The 27,273-nt window shown below is 40.2% G+C and overlaps 2 protein-coding genes across 2 annotated transcripts; both read right to left on the reverse strand.

The window, feature by feature from the left end:
- Positions 1 to 1,465: 1,465 nt before the first annotated feature.
- Positions 1,466 to 26,233, reverse strand: TXNDC12 (thioredoxin domain containing 12). Its single transcript, XM_006180252.3, has 7 exons — positions 26,010 to 26,233; positions 13,213 to 13,273; positions 7,604 to 7,656; positions 6,737 to 6,810; positions 5,048 to 5,117; positions 4,215 to 4,298; positions 1,466 to 2,291 (listed from the first exon to the last, which is right to left on the reverse strand). The coding sequence occupies exons 1-7, from the start codon at positions 26,104 to 26,106 to the stop codon at positions 2,212 to 2,214; spliced, it is 519 nt and encodes a 172-aa protein (XP_006180314.1). The 5' UTR covers positions 26,107 to 26,233; the 3' UTR covers positions 1,466 to 2,211.
- On the reverse strand, positions 10,054 to 26,088 carry KTI12 (KTI12 chromatin associated homolog). Its single transcript, XM_032494282.1, has 3 exons — positions 26,010 to 26,088; positions 13,213 to 13,273; positions 10,054 to 12,006 (listed from the first exon to the last, which is right to left on the reverse strand). Exon 3 carries the CDS (start codon positions 11,516 to 11,518, stop codon positions 10,454 to 10,456), a length of 1,065 nt encoding a protein of 354 aa, XP_032350173.1. The 5' UTR covers positions 11,519 to 12,006; positions 13,213 to 13,273; positions 26,010 to 26,088; the 3' UTR covers positions 10,054 to 10,453.
- Positions 26,234 to 27,273: the final 1,040 nt, after the last annotated feature.

Raw genomic sequence — 27,273 nt, forward strand, 5'->3', positions numbered from 1 at the left:
GAAAAGTATTCAATATTACCAAATGGCTAAGACAGACTTCATCCTATGAACATAGGTGTGCAAATATCTATATTCAAGTCCCTGCATTCAATTCTTTTGGGTATATATATATATATACCCAGAAGTAGAGTTGCTGGATCATATAGTAATTGTTTAATTTTTCGAGGAATCCTGGGAAATCATTTTTGGGAGAATGAAGATCTGGATATCAATTCACTGAAGTTTTTGTGTTCATATATTTCTTGTAAAGTCTTCATGTACCCCAGATTGAAAACTCCTTTTTCAAGTCATACTTTAGAACATAGAAGAGGTAATGTTATGTGTGGTGAAAAAAAGCATGAGTTTGGAGTAAGATAGGGGTGGCCAGTACTTAGTACGGAGGGCAAACCACTTCCCTCTAGGAAGTTTCCTTTTCCATAAAATGAGGCTAATAATATCTACCCAATAGGATCATTAATGGGACTTGAAGAGAATGAGTGAAAAGAACCTACCATAGAGCTTCACAATTCACTTGAAAGTACATTGTTTTGTGACCCTGGTACATAGGACAGAGGAACAGCCACTGCCCTAGCAGAGCACGGCCACCCAATGACCGCCACAGATGTGCAAACGGGCAACCACAAGATAATATGGTGCTGAGTCAAGACAGATGTGTTGGGGGAGGGGCATTTTATCCTCATGAGAAAAGTCAGGGAAGTCTCTGGAAGAGGTGGCTCAAAATGTAAAGAATGAGTAAAAAGTTTTAGGCAGAGGAAGAAAGCCAAACACACAAAAGCACAAGGAAGCATGTTGTGAAGGGAACTTGAAACAATTTGGTGTCACCACAACACAAAATGCAAAGACATGAATGGGAATAAATGATATTGAAGAAGCTCCCTGAAAGGCAAAGGTAAAGATCTTGTCTTGATCCTGTGCCTTGTTTCCTCATACATTTCAAATTCTTCTTCTATAAAATGGGGATAATAGCACCTTTCTCACAAGGCTGTTAGGACTAAAGACAAATGAAATGGCATAACACACATAAAGCACTTAGAAGAGTGCCTGGCACATACTGAGGCCCAAATGTTTCTTAATGTTAGTGTTACTTTTTGAAGGTGGCAGGAAAGGATTTAAGCAAGGGAGTGGTCACATCTACATTTTGGGAAGATGACTCTAGGGGAAGGAGCATGGATTGCAGGAGAGAATATGGAGGCAAGTAGGCAAGACTACAAGGCCGTTGCAACAACTAGTCTAGGAAATAGAAAAGGCCTGCCCGTACAAAACAGTGCTAGTGAGGATGGAGGGAATTCGGATATTTAAAAAGTAGAAGAGATGAACTCTGATGTCCGTCAGAACTTGGGAGGTGCAGGGGCAGGAGGAGTCCTAGACAGAGCTCCTAGACTAGGCCCTCAAGGTTACTTTTCTTCCTGAAGTGATCTCCATCCCTCCCCTGATTCTCCAATAACAAAAAGATCAGCACAACACATTTCCTTTTAAAGTTTTATTAAAGTTTAGTGGAACAATTAATATTTTTTTCTTTTCTTTTCTTTTCCTTTTTGTTAATTCCAGTACAAAAATACAGTTGACGACTTGACAAAAATGGCTCCACCTAGGGCTTGAAAGTTTGTGTTTCTCCAACAGTAACAGGGGAAAGCATGCTTCCAGCCATTGCTGCACACGCATGCGTGCCAACAGGGAAGGCAAGCCAGAGAAGAGGAAGGAAGTTGCAGGGATTCACGAAGAAACCCAGGATTATTCCCAGGAGAAAAAGAGAAGAAATAGGCTGGTCTCCTTGGTGGGGCAAAATGACTAATTTACATTTAGCATTTATTGTCTTTTAATGATAAGCTATTTGTGCAATTTTAACATTATAGAAAAGATGCTCCTGGTTTCTTTTCACCACCAAGGTGAGTAAAGCAGGAGGAAATGGAAAGATTCAAATACTGCAGTGTGAGGAGTACACCTCCAAATGGCTCAAGTTTTGTGTCACAAGGTGTCATTCTTTACCTTCAATGACAAAGAGACGTTTAGGTGAGAAGGGACAGGATCCACAGGCATGGAGACCAGCTTCTGGCAGCAGAACTCTTCCACAGTGAGAGGGCCCCTTCCCATGTGGGCAGGAGCAAGGTTTCCTGATCCGTTTAAATTGTTCTGAGTGATTCCTCAATATTCCCTTCAGTACTGCTTTCCCTCGAGAATAATCACTTTGATGAAAGAAGGGATACACTCATGTTACAACTCGTCTTCCAGATGTTTCTCTCTGAAGGCATCACCCGTCAGCCTTTCCTGAGCTTCCTTCATCCCCTGAACAACTGTGAAATAAAGGTTGAGGGGAAAAGCATGAAGCAGGTCTTAAACAGTTGACATCTGACAACCAATACAGATTTTCATATTTTAGGAGAAATATGAGAAGAGCACAGGATCTGGATTTAAGATCTAGTTCTGGATTTTAGCCCTGGAAGGTCTCTTGAATTTGTTTCCTAATCTATAAATAAGGTATAGATTTATTCACACAGATTATAAAAATTGAATGCGAGAATGAATAATACACATGCTTTATAAACTATGAAGTCCTACAAAAGTGTTAGTTACTTTGGCTTACCCTCCAAGATTAGAGCTGAACCACTGTCACAGATTGTGGATGTTCACCTGACACTAAGGGAATAGAAAACATCTTCCTATCATCCCCAAATGGATGTTGCATTTATTCCACTACCCGTGGAGGTTACAGGTCACACTGATATGTGAGTGTGTGCACGTGCTTGGAGGGAGGATTGTCTTCACTGAAGGAGGTGGTCATGTGCAGTAGCAACTATATATGGAAGAAGTAAGTTCTCAGGCAAAGGAGAACCTGGAAGGCAGGCCCTGGGTAGACGGGAGATGAAACTTCCTGTGTGTCTTGGGGCGTCTCTTTTGTGGATTTAGACATCAGGGAGGGCAGCTGTTTTGGTACAGGCTCCCCATCAACAGCAACCCAGGAGTCAGACTGAGCCAGAGCCTAGATCTCAGAAAGCAAGCCTATAAGAGGCAGGTAGTATAGTGTGTTATATTCATTTTATTTTACCTAAACCTTTAGTAAAGCCAAGTTTGAATGTCCCAGTTTCATGTTGGCTGAGCCATGGGGAATTCAGGAAGGGTCCTGTGTCCACATTTAGACTAAAGTGTTAAAGGATGATGCCAGTTCAAAATGGCAGTGGTAACTTTATGAAATTCTAAAACAAAGGTGAATTTCAAGGGTCAAGAGTTGGGGACCTAAAGTTCAGCTGCCTTCTCCATGTGGAAAATTTCCCTTGAATACCAACCTCCAGTGATCTGCATTTGGGTAAGATGATGACATTCTCCTTACCCATGGAAAGAAGAGGACTCTCCTTTCCCTATTCAGAGAAATAAAGACTCAAAACATGAAATGCTCAACAACCTGGTAGCAAGGCGATGGGGGACAGACACATGGCAACTTAGTGAACAACCCTCTTTTATAGATGGCAGGGAGAACATCAGAAGGAAAACTGACAGTATGTGGCATGAATTCAACCTCTGCCTCTAGAATGACTGTGCTCAAGGACTACAGAACAAAAAAGCATGACTCACTTAAGATTTCAACCTTCCTTCACATGTTCGTACTGGCACTGTTCCCTCTGGGTGGAACACATTTTTCGAGTGTTCTGCTGGCTAGGTCTCGTTCTTTAGGACTCAATCCAGCCTTGTGGACTCTCCATGTTGGGCTACCCTCCCCCGACACACACACCCCTTGCTTCCATAGCTTGAAATGTCCTCCACATATCTGTCCATAGAGACAAATTCTTCTTCTTCTAGGTCCAGTTAAAGTTTACTATCTATGAAATATTTTAGACTTGATCAGCTAACAGTTAGCATTCCCCTTCCTTTGAAGTCTTATAAGAATAGCTTTAGTGCAGTGGGAAAAAACTAAGTTCTGGGCCAAAATCCTGGCTCTGTGACTTATTAACTGTGAGACAATGGGCAAGTGACTATCTCTGTGAGCCTCAGTTCTTCAGTTTCCTCTGGGTCAGTTAGCTCCCAACTGGATTGTAAGTAGCCAGGAAAGAGGCTCAGTCTCACCTTTTTCCTATATTCTACCCAGGATCTAGGCAAAACCTAGTCATGCAGGAGATGCTCAGCTAACATGCTGAATTAAGTTTCCCATCACAGTCCTTGCATGTGGTTCATCCTAGTTAAATCTAGCAGCAACCCTCCCTCCTCTCTCAGCATAGCCATACCTTGCTCAGCACTGATGTAGAAATACTTGTAGCTGGGGTTTCCATTCTCATTGATGATTTCAGGACGTACTTTGCCACTGGGATCTGTAATAGACAAAACAGCACAGAGGTTGCAATAATTACAACAGGGAGGTGCTTCAAACACTGTGGTACAATAGGCCTTCTGGAAAACGAGACCTGCCCATCTTTGCAGCCCATTATCTCACCACCCTACCCCTTGTGTTTTATGTTGCTGTCATTCCTTTGCAGTTCCCTGACCACAACCCAACCCTTACCCCCAACACCCCGTCCTTGCCTTGGTATATGCTGTTCCCTCTTCCTGGCATGTTCCTTTTCTGCTTGATGATACTGGGATCCTATCTTTTGATTTATAGCCCCTATAGAATCTAGCAGAATGCTGAGCAAAGATGAGTGGTCACTAAATATCTTTTATAAATTTTTTTCTGTGAAGACATTTGTCTGCTTATAGCATTCCATTGCCTCAGCCTTACCATAGAGTCAAGGGTGGGAACTGCGGCTTATCTCAATCCCTGTAGTGCCTAGCACAGTCTGTGACAGAAAGCTGATGCATAAATGACTGCCGAATGGAGAAAGGATGAATATTGTCCCGTTGCTCACAAAAGCAGTTAATTAATGGGAAAAGTTTTCCTTCAGAATGTTCAGATGTTCAGAAGTTCTGACCTTCACAACTCCCCATCCTTTCTTGAAACTGGTTTTTGCTTGTTTTTGTTTTTAGCCATCCCAGTATCATTTCACTAGGGGGAGTCAGTGCCTGGATTCATTTCTCTCTCCCTGCATATCACAGATCCCTGGATTAAGACCTTTCACCTTACCCAGGAAAAGGATTCGTGGAATATAACCCCCATCAGGGCTGAAATCTTCATCTTTGGGCTCCTCTTCATCCTATTAAGTATAAACCTTAAGTTCAGATCACGTTCCCTCTCTCCTCAAAACCTTTCAGCGGTTCCCCTCTCACTTAGGGTAAAATCTCACTCAAGTCCTTGCAGTGACCTAAGAGGCCCTACATGGTCTGCCCCTGGGCACTTCTCTAACGTCATGTCCCACCCCTTGCTCAGTCTTTTTCAACCACTAACTTGCTTGCTGTTGCTGTCATTAAACCAGCCAGGCATGCTCCCTACTTGGGCTTTTGTTGTTCTTACCCTCTGCCTGGACACACTTCCCCCATTTTCCACATGGCTCACTCCCTTTTCTGCTTCAAATCTTTGTTCAAATGTCACCTTCTTCTCCAACCATCTCTTTAAAATTGCAAACTGTCCCTTCCAGCCTTCATTTTTAGCCATAGCATTTACCACCATCTGACATGTTTTATTTTACTTATTTGTCTGTCTCCCCATATTCAATTCTTCATATGTAATTTAATGAGGGCCGAGAATTTTGTCTGTTTTGTTCATTGCTGATTTCCAATGCCTCCATCACTGATTTGCACGATTCTTCTTGAAGGTATGGATTGATGAGACTGACATTTTAGCTACAATTGTGACGTTACAGTCCTCCTAAGAGATATGACCACACAATTAGTGTTCATTTAAAAAAAAATCTCTCAAGTTGGAGAATGCTCACAGGACACATTTCTGTTTCCTTTGAGTAGTGATTCTAACTTACCATAGAAAGTGGTGAGGAGTTCAGATACATAAGAATCAATAGTAATTTTGTCACTTATGGTGTGATTCCCATTTCAGAAGTTAAATGAGGTCTTTGCCTTCAGTGAGGTGTGTCAGCATTCAGACTATCCACAAGCTATATGAGCAATCCCTTAGGTACCTCAATGTTAACCGTTAATATATTTAGAAGATTTCCAGCCCTGTGCTTAAGCAAACATCATTTTACACAAACTTAGGGCTAGAAGTATCATCACAGAGCTTCCAAGCATCCCACATTAGAAGAGCACAGCCTAAAAGGCAGCACAGCTAGGTCGCAGTACCTATTCTTATCACTTATTAGGCTCTATGATCCTGACTAAATCACCTAACTCCTTTAAGCCTAAGATGCTCAATCTGTAAAATAGGGATAGTACCAATGGCCTAAAACTCCCCTCTAACTCTAAGACCTGATATTCTGACTTGGGATTCCAAGACCTCTGTATGAAGTACATAAAGGATATCTAATGAAGAAACAAGGAGGCTGTACATATAAGCCTCACACAGAGTACAGTTTCAACTGAATCACATTTTGCATGGAGTTGTGGCCTGCATATACAACTACACCTTTTGTTCACCTATGTGAAAATGTAAAAACGTCATAATCACAAACTAAAAATGAAGGAACCTTAAAGTTTAGTCATCTTATCTAATCTCTTCCTGTACTTCCTCCCTCCCACAAATGGGGGCTGGATGACGTTCTACTGTATCTGATACAAGCCTTAGTATTAGAGTTCAAGAGAAAGACACATACCTACCAGTGGCCAGCTCTGCTGAGTAAGATTTTACACCATCAATGATGCTAATTCTAAAACAGTACAGACTTAAAATTATAGCAGAAAGGAGAAACTCTGGAAGCCTTACCTCAAGATTTACCATAACAAAATTATGGGACAGTTCAGAAATTTCTGTAGATTCTGCAAATTTGGGCTTTAAAGCTGAGGGGAGAAAAAGATTTGGGAACAGAAGAAAACATCATTGTCATATCCAAACCCTAATTTGCTGAGTTGATTCTTATAACTAATCTTTTTTTTTTTTTTAACATTAAGACCCAGAAATCAGGACACCTGAATTCTGTTCCTGCTTCTGCCACTTTACCTGCATAGATATGTATCTTTGAGTGACTGACTTCATTTCTCTGAAGTTGGTATCTCATTTATAAAATATGGATAATAGCATATGAATGAAAAAATTATTACTGTTTGCTTTTTTACATATTTCAACATCTATTTAAAAATAAATGTAATAAAGACAAAAGAATAACAATACTCTACCACTAATGTATACATATTATTTCACTAATGATTTACACTAATTTTATACTCCTCTTCCAACAGATTTTATTAAGTACTGTATACCAAATAAAAGAAAAACATCTGACTGTTAAGTGGCAGGGTGGTATAGCAGAGAGAATACATGCTACAAAGTAAGATAATTTGGCTCCCACCTCCTCCAGGAAGACTTTCCTACCACGCCTCATGTCTCTCACTGTATATACAACTGACCATACAACTATTGTAGCACTTAATTCCACATTCTACATAACTGTATTTTAATTGCCTCACCCTCCAACCCCCAAATATAATTGCAAATTTGAGGGCAGGGAATTTATATCATATATTTCTTTGGTATTCCTTAAAGCAATAAGCAGTGCTGAGCCAAAGTCAGTGCTAATATTGTTTAAATGTTAATATTTGAGAACACATCTGAGGTTTGATCATCTGCACCTACCTTTGCAAGCTCCACACCAGGACTTATGGATAATCACCATCAGGGGTAATCCACTTAAAGACAAAACAAAGACATTATAATCTAGTAATTCCACTTCTTGAAATGCATTCTAATAAAATGACCAACTCAAGAAGACAAAGACTACTGTACAAAGGCATACATGTAGTATAATTTCAATTGGAAAACTTTTAAGACAACCTAAATATTCAATAATAGTAGACTATAATAACAAAATTATTGCTAAGTCCTGATATTCTAGTAAATACTGCAAATTTGGACTTTAAAGCTAGGGAGAAAAGATTGTAGAAGAAAACAAATTACAGCATTTCCAAATGTTATGGTTATATAATCATTGAAATGTTAATATAGTTTTTCATTACAATGTTAAGTTAAAAGCTAGAGTATAAGATTATTATCTACAGTTTAATTTTAATTATACAAATATGTACAGAGAAAAGAGCTTAAAAAGAAATGTATGAAAACATAATTGAAGTTATCTCTGGAGAATGGGACTGTGGATTTTACTATACCTTTTCCTGTATTTTCCAATTTTGGTACAATTAAGTGTAATTTTTATAATCAGGGAGGAAAACGCTTTTTCTTTTATAAAACAATAAGCAACATAGTCCACCTGAATCAGTCTTGGCCAGCTGAAGCTCTTAAGCTCTCAAGGCTCAAATGCCAACTTGTAGAAGGGTCTGATGTAAGCAGCCATTGGCTTTCTCCATCACCCAACCCCCATATCACCATGCACTGTATAATGCTATCACAGCGTTTATCACACTGAACTGTATCTATTACTTACCCATCTCTCTTCACCAAACTTAGAGGTTCCTAAGGAAGGAACTCTTAGCTGTCTCTATATCCCCTACACCTAGCATATTATTAGTAGCAAAATCTTATATAGCATTTACTATGTACCAGGCACTGTTCTAAATATACGTAAATTAATTAATTTAATATGTGTTAAATTATTCAGCTATCTCATCATAGGCCTACTACAAATCTGGGATGGATTTGTGCCTCTAATACTTGTAAAAGCTTTTAAACCAGATGAGCAGGGCAAGCTTAGGTTAAGAAGTGGGATCTAGATAACCATAACAATAGCCAAAATGTGTTAAACATTTTTATATTGTTCTACGTGCTTTACACACAAAATCTGATTTAAATCCTCACAACAATCCGAAGGTAGATGCCATTAATGGTTTCATAATAAAAATGAGAAAACTGACTCTCAAGAGATTAAATATTTGGCCACATAAAATATAGGTTCTACCACTTAGTAGCTAACACGTAAGTCTGACTCCAAAATCAGATGATGATAATAATAATAATAATAATAATAATAATAATAATAATAATAATAATAATAATAATAATGATAATACTAATCTGATAACCAACTAACTTGGAATTAGATAATGAAGAATGGAAAAGGCCTCAGAAGTTGCCTATTCCAAATCTCCATTTTATGCAGAAATCCATTCTTGTATGTCAGAAATCAGATAGACTGATGAGCATGAAATACATCACCAACCAAGGCAATCCATCCTTTTAACAGGGTCATGCACTTACAGCACTATTTAGAATGTATTGCTTCCTCCTATCTCCTATTTATCCTTCTGGAGCAGAGGTCAGCAAACTAGTGTGCAGGCCTAATCCAGTGTACTGCCTGCTTCTACAGGGCTGTGATACATAAATGTGGGGGTTTGGGGTTTTTTTTTTTTTACATTTTTAAATGGTTGAAAACAAATCTAAAGAATAGTACCTTGTGATATGTTAAAATTACATGTAATTCAGTCAGTGTACCTAGTTTTATTAAAACACATTCACTCATTTGTATACTTAGTCTATGGCAGCTTCTGTGCTACCATAGCACAGCTGATCAGCTGCAAGAGAGACTGCATGGCCCACGAAGCCTAAGATTTGCTATTTGGCCTTTACTGACCCCTGTTCTAGAGTGACAATTCAAATGTAAACTCCTCTGTGAAGGCTTCCCCAAACCACCTTCTCTCAACAGCTAGTTAGTCCTACTCCTCAAAGCATTCTAACCACCAGCACTTTTCATCCTCTAATCACCTATTTACTTATCATAACTACTAATTTCTCAAGGGCAAAGACTGTATCTAATTTATCTTGGGAAAATACAAGCACTGGTAAGGTGGGTACCTACCATTTGTTTAATGAAATTAATGAAAAAAAGAAAAAAGATAAGCTTAAAGTGCTATTTGTCTTGAAAAACAGAATGAAGCACAATTAATTATGTAAGCTGTCATAGTATAATATAGTCACTCTAGGTTAAAACTAAAACATCTAGACTCTCACTGAGCACTATCAAAGTACTTTTGATGAATGCATAACAAGGATTTATGTGTATCTAGAATGTTACAGTAAGTAAATTACATAAAGAACATAAAGTTACAATAAGTGAAAGAGATGCCAGCAGACTGTCTTCTTCTAAAAGATTTTATTAGATGAAATAATCTAGTGATTTTTGTCTTTCATTTCCACTAGAACCAAAGATTCCCAAGGATAGAAACCAGTGGATCTGTCTATGACCCCAGGCCCCAGGATAGAGACTAGCAAAAAAAAGTAGGCACAGTACTCAAAAAGCTCTATCCTCTGGAGAAATTTACCAAGATCTTCCAAGCTACTTCTCTGTTCTCTCTAGTTTCATTATGCTGTAAACTCAATGCCTGGCTCAGAGGCATTCAGCAAAGTATGCGTGAAGCAGTCACAACAGCTCTAGTGCCACACATCAAAATATTCTGCAGACCCTCTGATTATTCTTCCCAGAGAAGCAGAGTGTGATGGTTTCACAAAGAGCATGGTTTTCCCCCACCTATCTGGTTAGTGCAGGCTCTGGCTTAGATACTGCAAAAACATGTTGGCCAGTTGAGGCAGGTTCTCATTGTTGGGATGCATTTTGGTGTAGGAAATAAACTGACGACGAAGGCGACTCAGTTCTGCCATGGTCAAGGGCCGAGTAAACCGCAAGTGCTCTGTGGTGCCAGGAAGCTTAAGCAAGTCTCCGGGTACCGCGCTCTTCTGCGCTTCCATCAGTCCTGCCAACACCTGGCTGGTGATCTGGTCCAACTGGTGCAGAAAATTGCCGGAGGCAAGTGGCTGGGACTGTGTAGATTGATGGGGTGGAGGAGCCCGGTTCTCAAACAGCGCAGCCCTGATCTCTGCCAAGGGCAATGGCTCCTCTAAGCCCACCAAGGTGAACAAGGGTCGGTCCCAGCGGTTCCGAGAGTCGGGAGCTTCGAAGCGCAGCGCTAGGGCCTCCAGAAGTTCGGGAGTGTAAAAGTCACCCGACACAGGCTTTGCAGATTTCTCGAATTCCGGAGTCATGAGAGCTGGAAAATCTGGCGCCCTAGTTTCTTCCTGCACCAGTTCTTTAGGTACGTCTGCCTGAGTTCTCCCATTTCCTATGGAGTCCACTAGCCGCGGTTCCCTGAAGGCACCGGTGCCTGCCTCCAGAGGTCTCCCTCCCTCCTCAGCGCGCGGCCTCCAACTCACACTGACGTTCCGGTTCCGATTCTCCTCCGAGCCCGCCACCCGCGGTTCCTCGCTCAGACCCCCTGGCCGTACGCAGTAGACCAGGCAGAGCGGGGTGCGCGCCGCCCGCGCCAGGCAGTATAGTTCGTAGCGGAAGCCCTTGATGTAGTTAAGTGAGTCGAGGATGACCACGTCGTGGCGACTCAGGCGCCGCTCCACGGCGGCTCGCAGGGCCCCACGCAAGGCCTTCTCACGGACCGAATCGCCGTACACTGTCGTGTCCTCCGCGCCCAGCACCGCCGCGTCGTCCACCACGTGCACCACTCGGCCCTCGGCCGCCAGGGCCCCACGGAGCTCCTCCGCGCGCCGACTCTTGCCGCTGTACGGCAGCCCGCAAAACACCACGAGCGGCATCCTCCCAGGGCGCAGCCATGTGCAACCGCGCCGCGTCAACTTCCGGGTTACGGACGTCTCCGACGCAAACCGGAAATGCAAGCTGCACTTCCTGCCTCCCTTGACTCTTACAGGGCCTCTCGTTGCTATGGAAATAGGAGTTCCGAGCCAACTAGAGCCGGGTCCTGCTCTCTCGAAAGGAGATGGAGCTTAGAATGGTATCAGTTATTCATGTCAAATGTTAACAGTTCTCAGAAGAATGTGATATCCTGACGGCCAAACACTATATCCATCCATTTACAACGGGGCATTAAAGAGTATTAAATACTGCAGAACAATCATCACTATATTTAGCATACAGAAGACAATTCACAAATGCTAGTTCCTCTTCATTCCTTATAGTCAGTGACTCTCAGTAGCTATTCAATAACCATTTCAATCATTCAACATCTTCATGATTGGAGAGATTCAGAGATGAACGTAGAACAATTCCCTCATAGATCAAGGGTCTGAATGGGAAAGGTCAAGCACATACAAGCAAAATACACACTCTTTAAGGACGGAGGTAGGTTGAGTTGTACAAGTACAGAAGAGAAACACAAAGTGCCCATGAAAATTGCTGAAGGCTTTATCTAGGCATAGTTAGTTGATTTAGTTGATTTAGAAAAACTAATAGGAATTTTTCTTCTGGGTAAGGTTGCTAGATAAAATACAGGATGCCTAGTTAAATTTGAATTTCAGATATCAACAAAAATGTTTTTAAAAGAAGTATGTCTCATATTGCTTGTAGCATATTTTAAATTACTTATTGTTTACTTGAAATTCAAATTTAACTGGGCATCCTTTATTTTCATTTGCTAAATCTGGCAACTCTACTCCTGCAGAAGGTGTGAGACTCAGAGCCATGAAGCTGTAGGATCTGTTCCAGCAAAAGCAAGTACTATAGTTTGGTAAGTGCAGAGTGTGAGTGTTTCTGTGCAAGTATGTGTAAGTGCACATATATTGGGTCTTTGTATCTCTCTAGTACAGTATAGTAGAGAATATTCAAGTCTTGGCTCTGCCACTTACTATCTGTGTAAACTATTGTCAAGTTATTTAACCCTTGTGTATGTCAACTTCCTCTCCTGTAAAATAACAATGGTTCTTATTTCATGGGCTAAACCAATATCACAGGTTGTGAGGATTAAATAAATTAATGAATGTAAAGCACTTAGATCAATGTTCAGCCTTTCCTCCCCTGCTCTGCCTTTTCCTCCTCCTTTGTGTCAGTTTTCCATGCATAGACTAAACCCACTTGGAACTTAAGACTATTCGACTTGAGGCTATTACGCAATATGGTGTATTGGTTGAGTGCAGGCTCTGAAGCCAGAGTGCCTGGGTCTAGATCTTGGCTCCACCACTAAACCAGCTATGTAATCTTGGGCAAATTATTTAACTGCTCTGTGCCTTAATTTTCTCACTTGTAAAATGAAGGTGCAACAGTACCCACCTCAAAAGAGTTGTGAGAATTAAATGAATTAATTCACATAATTCAATGTCTGGTGCATAGTAAGCACTTAATAAGTGTTAGCTGGTATTATTATTGTTGTTGTTGTTATCAGGCAACTACTCAATTCTTGCTCAGCCTTGGCATAACCCTTCACCTGAAATTAATGCTAAGTTGATAGCTGGAAAGTGTTTTACCATCATAAGTAACCCAAAACCGTATCTTGTACCTGGCAGCTGCTTCTTTCTTTCCATCTTCTAGTGTCCTCCAATGAATGTGATCTCCAAAACCTGGAAGGAAAGAGCCTTATAAACATTCACACATGAAGAAAGGGTAAAGACCCAAGAAAGAAGAGTGGCATGTTCACAAGATACCCAGAAAAAAAGGCTTTCCTTTGTCAAGAGCATAGTGTTCAAGTCCCAACTCTACTGCTTTCTAGGTGTATGGGAGCACGGACAGTCCCATACCTCAAGCCTGTTTTCATACCTGTAAAATAGAGATAACATCACCTAATTCACAGTTTTTAAGGAAATTAAACTAAATAATGTCTATGAACTGCTTTGCAAACTAACACGGAGTATGCAAATAATACTGTAAGAATGAATGAGAATTTTCCACAGAGTAATCATAAAAAGCAGGTCATAACAAATCATTACTAGTTGGGAGACAATACAGCAATATAGTTTTAGAGTCAGAAAGACAGGGGTTGTAACTCCACTTCCTATTAAATGTGTGAATTCTGTGAATGAAGTAAATTCTCCAAGTCCCAATTTCTTCATCTATAAAATCAAGATAATACCAATACCTCCAAGTGGTAGTGTAAGGATTTTAAGATAACACATTTTTAGATAATACATTTAAAGCTATTCTTGTTATTGTTCCCCACACTTTAGCCAGAGTGATCTTTTAAAATCACATCTCTGCTGGGTAAAAAACCTTTCAGAGGCTTTTCAACACCCATAAAAGACAGGTCAAACTCTTAGAGCAGAGTTTCCCAAGCCTTTCAGAACACAGCACCTGGCTGTCTCTCCAGGCTCACTTTCCAGACTTTTCCTAAAATCCTGCACACGAAACTTTCATTTCTTAATTGCAGTATGCAATTTCTCCCCTCCAGCTTTCATAATAATCACTGTTTTTTCTTCCACCCTTGCCTCCAATTCATTTTTCAGGAATGAATTGAGAGGGCATTTCTTCTGGTAAATCTTCCCTGACTCCCAGAGCACCCTATTCTTACCCCATCACAGCACTTCCCAGGCTGAATTGTAAATGTTTATGTGTCTCTGTCTCCCTCACTCTAAAGGGACTTCCCTAAGCACTGGGACCCTATCTGTCTTACTCCCTGCTGTTTTCCTAGCATTTAGCACTGCATGTGGCCATAAGTGCTCCATAAAGTATGTATTGAGCAAGTGAATCTTATTTAGGCCATATCACATGCGTGACTTAATTTTATATCTTGAAAATGTTAGTGATCATAATAATGTGGTTATTTACTGACCACTTTATATGTGTCTGGCACACTACATGTATTATCTCATTTAAATTTGGCCTTAACAACAACCCTCTTATTTAACCTCTCTAAACTTCCATTAAAATAGGTATAATACTAGCTATATCTCATGCAATTGTTACTGAATATTAAATAAGATATATATATATATATTAAACTGAGCACACTGCTTAGCATATTATAAATGATCAGTAAATAGTAGCTTTTATTATTCTTTATAACTGAGACTTCTGAAGCTCAGAAAAGTTACATAACCTATACCATGTCACATAGCTGGTAAGTGGCTAAGTTGGAATTTAAACTTCAATTTTATGACTTTTCAGTTACTATACTATCTTCTAGGCCTTTCCCAGAAATAAGCTCAAATTTCCATCAGCATTACCACAGGGAAATAAACAGCTCACCCGGATTACACACAGAGGCAGTATCCAAATTAACCATCATCACTTTTCACTCCCAACCGCATGGAGTACTGGCCAAGAGAAAATATGTCATTTGCCTAAGGCCCAAAGTCCAAACTGGAAGAGTGTGTGATTAAGTGAGAGTGAAATTGGGAGGATGCCCAGGAGGACTGACAGGTGCCTAATGTGATCACCATCATTCTACCTGTTAAAACCTAAACTCAGGCAACTGAATCCTCCTTTGGAGGGATGCCTGACAAGATAGTCTGCAGGGATATCCACCTACAAAACAATGAAATCCTACATAAAACGGACTTTCAAAATGAACTCACTGGGCTCAAAATAATAGACACAAACACAAAGCAAGCTAAAACCAGGTGAGGAATCGTGAGCAACAGGCAAAAGCAAGGCTGACCTAAAAGCAAATGTTCATTACAATGCAGCAAAATGGAGGAGATGAACCTGAGAATCATTTAACCCAGCTGTCAAAAGAAACTAAAGTGATTCCAGGTCAGTAGTTAGTAACCCTTGGTTTCCAGATGAATCAAATGCCAAACCTGTCTAGAGGAAAACATTCCTGAGTTTAGGTCTCCAGGACAGCTGATATGAAAAACCATTATGAGCTCACAATCACCGATCACCAGACACATAAGAAGTCACCACAAGTAAGAGTCAGCAGAAGCATCAAATAGATTTAGACCCCTAAGGATCCTCAGATATTAGAATTATCAGCCACATGATGCAAAAATAACTATGTAAAAACATTTAAAGAAATAACACATGACATCCATCACAAAAATGGGCATGCAACAATGCACAAAATAGAGAACAAATCTGTAAAGGCACCATGTAGAAATTTCTTAAAATATAACTTGAAATACAAAATCAATGAATATTCAGTGATACAAAGGGCTATTACACCACAAAAATATGGAGGAACCTCAAATGCATATTGCTAAATGAAAGATGCCAATCTGAAAAGGCTACATAATGCAGGATTCCAACCATATGATGTTCTGGAAAAGGCAAAACTACGGAGATTGTAAAATGATCAATGGTTACCTGGGGTACATCGGGGTGGGAGGGATAAACAGGTGGAACACAGAATTTTTATGCCAGTGAAACTACTCTGTATGATTCTGTACTGGCGGATATATGTTGTCATGGGCTGAATGTGTCTCCCTTACCAAATCCATGGGTTGAAGTCTCAATCCCAGTACCTCAGAATGTGACTCTATTTGGAGACAGGGTCTATAACGAGATAACTGAGTTAAAATGAGGTCAATAGGGTGGGCCCTAATTCAATATGATTGGTGTCATATTGAAAGAGATTAGGACACAGACACATATAGAGGAAAGAACACGCAAAGATACAGAAAGAAGAGAGCCAACTATAAGAAGAAACCAATGCTGCCAACTACTTGCTCTTGGACTTCTAGCCTCCAGAATTGTGAGAGAAAGTATCTTTGTTGTTTAGCTGAGTCTGTGGTATATGTTAAGGCAACCCTAGCAAACTAATGTATATGTCACTATACATTTTGTCAAAATCCATAAAATGAAAAAAAAATCCATAGAATGTACAGCATAGAGTGAACCTTAACAGAAACCATGGACTTTAGTTAATAATAATGTATCAGTACTGGCTTATCAATGGTAACAAATGTAATACATTAATGCAAGATGTTCATAATAGGGGAAACGGGTGGGAGAAGGTGAAGAGGTGAGGACTCTGCATTTTCTGCTCAATTTTTCTACAGACCTTAAACTGCTCAAAAATAAACTCTACTAATTAAAAAAAATTCAATGGATAGGTTAAAACAGCAAATTAGAGACAGGTGAAAATACCGATCAGAAGTAATCCAGAAGGCAGCACAGAGAGACAAGGGGACAGAAATTGTGAAGGAGAGGCCAAGAGATAGCGGGTAGATAAGAAAAACTGGTATATATAAAATTGGAATCTCAGAATGAAAAGTTGAAGGAAAAGGACATATTTGAAGAGATAACATCAGTGGGGTAGGGCACTGGGTGACTGAAAAACAAGAGTGGGAGGAAAAATATACGTTTTAAAGTATTAAACCATGTTAATGTATTATACCTACTTAAAATACATTTTCATTTTTTAAGGAAAAAAGAGATAATGACAGCATTTTCAAGAACTGAGATAAAAAATGAATCTGCAGCTATTAAGAAACACAATGTACAACAATTGTAGCAAATGACAAAAACACACACACACTTAAATTGTAGTGAAACTGCAGAACAACAAAAATATTAAGATCTTAAAAGCATTTCAAAGAGAAATAACGTATTTCCATCAAAAGATCAATAATTAGACTTATAGGAACAAACTAGAAATCAGAAGACAGCAGAATGTTATCTTCAACATGCGGAAAGAAAACATCTCGAAACCCAGAATTATGTGCCTAGCAAAACTATCTTTCAGGAACAAGAGCAAAATAGACATTTTTAGATAAACTGAGGCATTTTTCCACCATTAGGTATTCACTACTCATTATTCCAATAAATAAATATTTATTGATCTGTATCATGTAGTGGTAAAGAGCATAGACTCTGGACCTAGACACACTGGCTTTGACTTCTAGTTCTGTAGCTTACTAGCTGTGTGACTTTGGGCAAGTTGACTTAACCTCAGTCTCCTCAGTTGTAAGCGGGGATAACAATAGCACCTACCTTGCTGGGCTGCTGTGAAGATTAAGTAAATTAATACATTAAAGACCTTAGAACACACAAAAGACCCCAAATTGCCAAAGCCATCTTGAGAAAAAAAGAACAAAGCTGGAGGTATCACGTCCCCTGGCTTCTGACTACACTACAAAGCATACAGTCATCAAAACAGTATGGTACTGGCACAAAAACAGACACACAGATCAACTGAACAGAATAGAGGGCCCACACACTTATGGTCAGTTAATCTAAGATGCAGGAGGCAAGAATATAGAATGGAGAAAAGGCAGTTTCCTCAATAAGCAATGCTGGGAAAACTGAACAGCTTCATGTAAAAGAATGAAATTAGAACACTTTCTCATACATATACAAAAAATAAACTCAAAATGGATTAAAGACCTAAATAGAAGACCTGAAACCACAAAACTGCTAAAAAAGAACATAGGCAGAACACTCCTTGACATAAATTGTAGCAATTTTTTTTTGGATCTGTCTCTTAAGGCAAAAGAAACAAAAACAAACATAAACAATTGGGACCTAATTAAACTTAAATGGTTTTGTACAGCAAAGGAAACCATCAACAAAATGAAAAGACAACCTACTAATGGGAAAAAATATTTGTAAATGATATGGCCAATAAAGAGTTAACATACAAACTATATAATCAGCTCCTACAGCTCAATATCAAAAAACTAAATAACCCAACAAAAAATGGGCAGACAATCTGAACATACATTTTTCTAAAGACATGGTGATACCTAACAGGCACATGAAAAAATACTCAGTATCACTAATCATCAGGGACATATAAGTCAAAACCACAATGAGATATCACCTCACACCTTTCAGAATGGCTATCACCAAAAAGACAACAAATAATAGATATTGGTGAGGACATGGAGAAAAGGGAACCCTGTACACTGTTGGTGAGAATGTAAATTGGTGCAGCCGCTATGGAAAACTGTATGGAGGTTCCTCAAAAAATTAAAAACTACTAAAGCAATTCCACTCCTGGGTATATATCTGAAGAAAATAAAAACACTAGTTTGAAAAGATATACGCACTCTAATGTTTACAGCAGCATTATTTATAATAGCCAAGATACACAAGCAACCTAAGTGTCCACCAACAGATGAATGAATAAGTAAGCCCTTGTTGGTTATCCCCCTATAAGGAAGATATGGTATGGGGGGGAAGGTATAGCTCAGTGGTAGAGCATGTGCCTAGCATGCATAAGGTCCTAGGTTCAATCCCTAGTACTGCGATTAAAAGAAATAAATAAACCTAAAATTTAAAAAAAAATTTAAAGAAGATATGGCATATGTATACAATGAAATATTACTCAGCCATAAAAAATAAATTTTGCCATTTGCAACAACATTGGAGGGTATTATGCTTAGTGAGGTAAGTCAGGCAAAGAAAGGCAAATACTGTATGTTTTCACTTATATGTGGAATCTAAAGAATAAAACAAATGAATGAATATAACAACAACAACAACAATGAAAGAGCTTAGAACAGTGTCTGGGACTGGAGAATTGCTACAAGTATTTGCTGTTAATATAATATGCCAGATACTATACTAAATACTTTACCAATATTGATCCTTGTAACAACCCTAGAGGTAGGTACTTACTAATTCCATTTTACAGGTGAGGAAACTGAGGCACAAAGTTTAAGTAACTTCCCCAAGGTCGCACAGCTAGTGATTATCAGAGCTGGAAGTTGAAACTATGCACTCAAGGTGCAGAATCCTTGCTTTTAAGCACTAAGCAATGCTGTCCTTCAATGCAGAAGGAGGAAAAGACAAAGAAGCAAGGGAGGGCACAGACAATGCAGGGCTTGATAGGCCCCCATAAGACTCTGGCTTTTACTAGGCTCTTAGAGGGTTTTGAACAAAGTAGAAACATGATGTGATTTGTTTTAACAGGATTGCTCTGGTTTCTGTGCTGAACAGACTATGTTTTATGTTGAACTGTGTCCCTCAAAAAAAGATATGTTGGAGTCCTAACCCCAGTACCTCATCTGTGACCTTATATGGAAATAAGGTCTTTACAGAGGTAGTCAAGTTAAAATGAGTCCATCAGCGTGGGACCTAACCCGTTATGACTGGTGTCCATATAAAAGAAGGAAATGTGGACATATGCACAGTGAGAAAGAACACAGCCATCTATAAGGAGAGAGGTCTGACACAGATCCTTCCCTTAGCCTTCAGAAGGAACCCGTACTGCCAATACCTTGATTTCAGACTTCTAGTCTTCAGAACTGTAAGACACTAAATTTCTAAGCCACTCAGTAAGCTTTGTTACTGCAGCCCTAGCAAACTAATAGAGGCGGGGAAAGCAAAAGAGACTAGGAAAATGGTTATTGCAATAATCCAGGCATGAGATAATAGTGGTCTGGACCAGCTGTGGTGGTAGAGGAAGAAGACGCTATCAGATTCTGGACATATTTTGAAGGTGAAGTCAAACGGATTTTGCTCTGGATGGAGGGCAAGAGAAGTTAAGGATGACACTAAAGTTTCTGGCCTGGAAGAATGGAGTTGTCATTAACAGAGATGGGGAAGAGAGTAAGTGAAGAGAGTTCTGGAAAGGAACATTAAGAGTTTGGATTTGGATATGTTCATTTTGAGATGATCACTAGACATCCATGTAGAGATGCTGAATAAACAACTGAATATCTGAGCCTGGAATTCAGGGGACAGTTATTAACATGCGGATGTTATTTAAAGCCTAAGACAGAGTGAGATCAGCAAGGGAGTGAGTATAGACGGAAGGGGAGTCCAAGAGCCCTGGAGTACCCCCAGGTTAGGGGAGATAAAGAAGAATCAGTCAAGGATGTGAGAAGGAACTGCCAGTGAGATCAGCAGAAAACCAGCAGTGCATGGAATCCTAGAATCCAAGTTGTTTCCAAGGTGTTTCAAGAAGGATGAGTTCCTATTAAATCAGAAATGACCATTGGATTTAGCAAGTGGAGAATAATGCTGACCTTGACAAGACAAGTTTCAATAGAGAAGTGAGAAGGAAAATATGATTAGAACAAGATCAAGACAGCCTGGGGGAAGAATTAGAGAGCAAGTATCAACAACTCTTTCCAAGAATTTTGCTGTACGGGGGCAGTTGCTAGAGGGAGCTGTGAATCAAGGAAGGAAGTTTATCCAATATGGAGGAAAGTACAGGCTATTGAAAGCTGATGGAAATGAGTAACAAGAAAAGAAATAAGGAATAGTGAGCAAGTAAACTGGTAAACATGTAGATAAATCTAAATATTATCTGTATACAAATTTTAGTGCTCAATTTGTAGAGTTAAAAAAAAGAGAAAAACTAAAGCACTGGCCAACAACTGCTTATACGAAAAAAGGAAATGACTGAAGTTAAAATGTTCTAAGGCTCACTAACCATGGTGGGGGTTAAGATTTCATTGGTAGATTTTGATAAATATGCAAGCAAAATTTCAAAAGTAACCACTAAAAGAAAAGAACTAGAGGGTCAACTTCCAAACTAATAAAAGAGATAAAACAAAATGATAACCAGCAAATACTCAATATTTGTCAATAATCACCACAACCATAAGTGAACTAAACTTGCCAGTTAAAGTTAAAAGATAGAAATTATTGTATTTTGGTTAAAAAAAAAAAACCCACCTCTATGATGTTTACAAGAGCACCCAAAAGAGAATGACTTGTAAAAGTCAAAAGTAAAATGACTGAAAAATATATCCCAGGCAAATGTCAGCCAAAAGAAAGTCAGGGAAGCTAGATTAATATCAGGTAAAATAAAAATTGTCCATAAAGCTGGGCTATTCAGAAACTAGTTGTCAGAGCTTACAGTCATACCATGTTATTGCTAAGAGAGACCCTAGGGCAGGGCTGTCAAATTGAACTTTCTCCAATGATGGAAAAGCTCTGTACCTGCACTGTTCAACATGGTAGCCTACCACTAGCTCTTGAGTACTTGAAATGTGGCTAATGCAACAAGAGGAGCCAAATTTTTTACTTTATTTAAATTTAATTAACTTAAAATTTAAGAGTGATATGTGCGGTGGTACTTTGTTGGATAGTACCAAGTTGGAGGTTAGTCCAATTCTCTCATATTACAAATGTCTGGAAAAGGGAAGAGGCTACTCAAAACCACAAAGGAAGCCACAACCAGAATTCAGTCTTCTGATTCCTAATTAAAATGCTTTTCCAGTGCCCCAACATTTCCCTAGCTACCCTCCTGCATTATCCCTTAGAGTAAGTCTAGAGGTATAATCTGAAATGATTCACTACATGTACAAAATTTCTTTGGAAATTCATATTAAATAGTGCATTGGAATTTTTCATAATAGTAATAATCACCATTGTCATTTTTTGATTGCTTAATTCATGTGATAATTACAATAATGTTAACAACATTAATAATGACTAACACTCATACAGCATTTATTCTATGCCAGGCACTGTTTCTCATTCTTTTACATGTATTAACTTATTTAATCCTCACAATAAACTTAAGAGGTAGAAACTCAAATTGTCCTCATTTTACAGATATGGAAGCAGACAGTGCCAGTAAACAGCAGAGCTAGGATTAGAACCTAGGAAGTGTCGTAGAGCCTCTAGTTTAAGTATCCACTGCACTTCACTGCCTCTCTAGCAAAGATAAAAATGTATAAATGAATGTGGCTTCACCAAAGCAGAACGAAAACACAGACTTCAGATCTGGAAAACCTTGATCCTTTTGTTTCCCTTCAAAAATAACTTAAATGCGTACAGTGTTTATCTTGTTACTACTTACTCCCCAGTACCACCCACACTCACATCCAAGCCAGTGTGGAACATCTGAAGACAGTCCAATTTCCTAAAGTGTCACATGCACAGCCACTTAATTTACACCAGCTATCTGCAAAGTGAGCTAAAAGCTCCCACGTCAGCAGTTCCTTCCCTAAAACATTAATTAAAAGACGGGGAAAGAAAGGAAAGTGACCATTTCCAAACACAGCATTTACATCAGAATTCCCAAGCCTTTCCTGCTAAAATTGTTTTCACGAGTGTAAGCTAAGGACTTCAGAACAGTATTATCCACTCCCTCTCAGCTGACAAAACAAAAGGTTAAGTGTCAGAACTGGCAGCCAAGTCTGAAACAAGTCGCTGTACCTGAGAGGTAAAATAACACAGTGGCTAAATAAAGTCTATCTGCATCAAACAGACCTAGTTCAGCCACCTGCTGTTTTCACGGATGCAAAACGACTAACAAAAATATCCACCCCATAGGGTTGTTGTAAATGTGAACAAGACATAGGATGGAAGGTAAATATTCCCTGTGTCAGTGCCAAAAATTCATTCTGGAGACTTGACAGAGTCATCAATTTCTGTTTCAGGCAGGAAAGCACATGACCACCCCCACTGATAATTTCTCACTTCTCCTTTATAGTCTTCAAAGGAGTTTCTTCAAAGGAGTGTATGTTGGTTGAGAGAAGAAGCCCTGGGATTTGTATCTCAGCTTGTCCACTCACGAGCTGTGTGAATCCCATGCCCCATTTTAGGTTCTTCATCTGTGAAATAGGGATGATGATAAAAAACATTATCCATCTTAGAGGGTTCTATGAGGATTTAACCAGTCAATATGTGAAAAAGGCACAGAACAGTTCCTGAAACATAGCAAATGTACAGTAAAGGTTCATCATTACACTTCATCCCACAGGTGATATATTCCAAATTTTTAGCACACAGAGAACAACAAAATTAATTTAGAACTCTAGAATGTTAGAGCTGGAAGGACTCTTAGGAGTCATTTCTAGTCCAATTCTCTCACTTAATAAATGGTACCAAGGGAAGACAAGAGCTGGCTGTATATTCTGACCAGGATTAAAACCCAGGCCTCGTGATTTCTATCCCATGCTCACACCACACCTTCCTCTTCTTAATGAAAACAGTAGAGTTATTCAGTCCCTCTTCTCTGCAAACCACCAGGCCATCTTCTAGAAAGAAGGGCTACTTAAACATCTGGGGAGAAATCTTACTCATCACTGCTTCTGGCAGCACTTTTTTGGGAGGTGAGGTGGGTGGGTTGTAATCTATTTCCCAAGAATCCAAACCCAGGAAATACAAAAAAAAAAAAGTCTGAAAAAGCAATTCCTTTCAGGAACAATTAAGTATTCTTCCTTGGGAGGACATAATAATAAACATTAAATAAATACTTTCTAAATTTGGGACACAATATTAAATACCTTTTGTCTTTTCATTTAAGTCTCCAGTTGCCTTTCTATGTGCTCCTACAGTTACCTGCTATTTCCCTCCTCACAGTACCTAGCACAGTGCCATGTAATTGCCTGCTTACTTGTCTTGACAGTCTTCAGAGTATAAGCTGAAAAAAAGCAGGGATCTCAATGATCATGTGTACCATTCTTTTCTTCTTTCAACAAATATTCCTGCATATGAATAATAAGACAGAAATGGTCCTAGCTTACTGAGGCAGACTATACTTTCCAAAGGTGGTTGCAACAACTTGCCAATTTTACATGCTCTTTTTTACAGTGTGACAACATTCCTCCCATGGGGAAGTTGTGGGAGATGGTTAATGTCCCTTACCTTAAACATGCCACAGAGTACAGTGGAAGTGATGCTAGTGACTTGTACCACTAGATGATTAAAATGCAATGCATTTCCACCTGTTCTCTTGGGGCACTCACTCTTAGAATTCAGCCATCACAGGGTGAGGAAGCCCACAACTAGCCCATGAACAAGGACCACATGGAGAAGTAACCAGCTCAGCTGAGGCCCCAGGCTTTGAATGAAGAGACACACCTTCTCACTGTGCCTTGTTTGATGTCCTGGCCCACAGAACTGTGAGCATAATAAAATGATTTCTTTACACTGCTAAAGTTTAGGGCAGTTTACTTCACAGCAGTGGTAAATGGAACAACCACACAGAGCTTAATGTCTCACAAGGAATAGACACTGAATATGTGACTCCAAGATATTGCCTAAATGTAACACATTAACTGGAACAGGGTATATTATTTGTTGAGTGAGGTAGTTATTATGCCCATTTTGCAGATGAGGAACTGAGCTTTGAGGAGTTTAGCAATTTATGCTTGGTCTCTCAGCTGGTTAGTGGCAGAATAAATTAGAACTCAAATCTAAACCCACACTCCTAACATTCTTATTTCTCTGTCTCCCTCAGTACTTATAATTTTACACTGTTTTAAAATGGGATTGTCAGCATTTAAAACATTCTGGTCCAGAATTCACTGTGCAGTTTCATCACTAAGATGGAAACCCACATATCACCTTCTCAGAGAAGCCTCCCCTGATCGTCCTAGTTCAAGTAATGCCACTCCCTCATCCTTCCTCAGCCTTTCTACTCCACCAGTTTCATTTTCTTCCCCGCACTCATCCCTAGCTGAAATTGGCTTGCTTATTAATTTGTTCATGTCTCCACTCTCTGTCTCTCTGAATTGCATATAATCTCCATGAGAGCAGGAATCCTTGTCCGTCCTGCCCACTGCTACATCCCTAGTGCCTAGGACAGTACGTAGAATATGGTAGGTAATCAAAAATTATTTACTGAATGAAAAAATGAATGCATTCAGGCACACTGATTGTCTACCCAATCTCATCACCCATCAGTAAATGTGCAAACGGAGAGGACAAAATACAATTAAAAACAACAGGACTGCAGCAGAGTCGTTCCATACAGTAAAGTCAGTACAAAAAATGGAAGGGGAGGGGAATGCATGCTACCACTCACCCACTTAGAAAAGCATAAAGCCTGAGTTCCAATGAAGATACAGGTAATGGGATGGGGGGGGGGGTCACACTTCGTATTCTCCATTCATAACCACTATCCCTTCACTCTTCAAAAAAAAAAATCAGTTTCTTCAGACACACTGACTGAACCACACCAAAGATAACTGTTGGTGACCCTCTAAACCCATCAGAACTTTGACCCTTCATCAGGCCTTATCTTATGCACCAGTGATCCCTCCCTGGGGTGCAGGAGCTGTTACTCCCTAGGGTAAGAAGGCAATAAACTAGCTCTTCAAGGAAAAAGTGAGGAGGGGAATCTTCAGACCCAGAGAAAGGTCTAAATACGCAGGTCCCCAAAGGCCCTATTTCTCCCAGGAGGGAAAGTGACTATGCCCGAGGATCTACCAAGTGCCAGCAGTATGCTGCACTTAAACATGTTTTTCCTAATATAAGGGCCATTCCTTACTCCAACCCAAGAATTTAGGGAGGCCTCAAGTACAACTTCCCCATCCCAACATTCCCCATACTCGCTACTTTCTACCCGATGAAATCTTACTCAAACTCCAGGAGCAGTTGGAGAGGATAAAAAGAAATCTAGGGTGGCCAAAGGGACAGAATGGGAAGGGGATCTTGTTAGATAAGAAGAGGGTTATACTGGGATATGGCCCAGGATGAGTAAAGATTGCGATAAGAACGCGGTCTGACCCTTTCCAAGCCCATTAGGTCGATCAGAAGAGGTGACGAGGAGCAGGAAACTGAAGCCCAGCAAACAGGTGGCCCCAAGACGAGGCCGCGGCTCCATGTTGGTAGGTGCGCCGAGCCACTGGGCTGAGCCGAAGCAGGGCCCGAGTCCTAGCAGAAGGTCCGCGCGGTTCTCCAAGGGAAGTTCAGCCCAACCCCTCGCGTTTCCAGATTTTTTTTTTTTTCCCTAACCCCGAAGGAAGTGATGTTAGACGGATGTGGGTGGTGCCTCCGGGGTCCGGTTTGGGACCGAGTGAGTTTAAAGGTGCAGGTCACGTAGATTTCAGGAGTTGCTGTCGAGCGCTAGTTGCTTCGGTTCTGGACATTCAGTCCGAGGACCAAGAGGGAAAAGATGAGCCGAGATAATGGGGAGTGGGGAGGAGGCTCGGGAGAACCGTTGCTGGTTGCGTCCGCCTGCAGGATAGCCCCTCCCCCCAAGAACCACGGCATTTAATATTCACTATGCAAATTATTGATCCGTGAAGTCAGCCGATCCCAACATTGGGCAAGTTGCCCATTGGCTTTGGGCCCTCCTTCCCCCTTCGCAAATTAAAAATAGACTAGACAACCGGATCTCATTCTTAGGTTCCTGATCAGGTCTCTAGGAGACCCGGCAACCCTGTTCTGCGGTGCATAGTCTCCTGCTTGCAAGAATGCCCCTTCCCGCTGGAGAAGAAGCGCTGGACCTTATTTTTCCTCGTAACCACAATTATTCCACTCAGGGATGATGCAACCAACTGATGCAAGCTCTGAGAAAACCAAACTTAGGATCTCTTATTGCAAAATTGACCCTGAAGGGCGCCAGGACAAAAGTCACTGCAGGCACTTAAAATGTAAAGCTTCTTCTGGTTAAGTCTGTTTTTGTTGTTTTTAAACTTTGTGGGTTAAGTGTTTCTCCTCAATTTTCCTCTCCGATGCATAACAAACAGGCCAAATTTTCCCGTCTTTCCTGAGTGGAGACTAATTGAATCTCCACACTAGTGAGTCCGCACTAATTGAGTCTGACAGTGCGTCTTAAATGCGTAGTGAAAGACATCGGACAAAAGTACACACCCAAACAGAAATACACACCGCCCTTTTCTTAGGGTCCCTACGAACAGCAAGCACGGACACAATGGAACGCTCAGAAGACTGCAAACTCCAGAAAGCAGCGCGGCCACCTGCACCTGCCGCTTTTCTATTGGGAGGCGCAGAGCAGCCTGGGCTTCGTAGTTCGTTTATGTGCTCT

The sequence above is a fragment of the Camelus ferus genome, chromosome 13 (genome assembly GCF_009834535.1).
Source record: "Camelus ferus isolate YT-003-E chromosome 13, BCGSAC_Cfer_1.0, whole genome shotgun sequence".
Classification (NCBI taxonomy): domain Eukaryota; kingdom Metazoa; phylum Chordata; class Mammalia; order Artiodactyla; family Camelidae; genus Camelus; species Camelus ferus.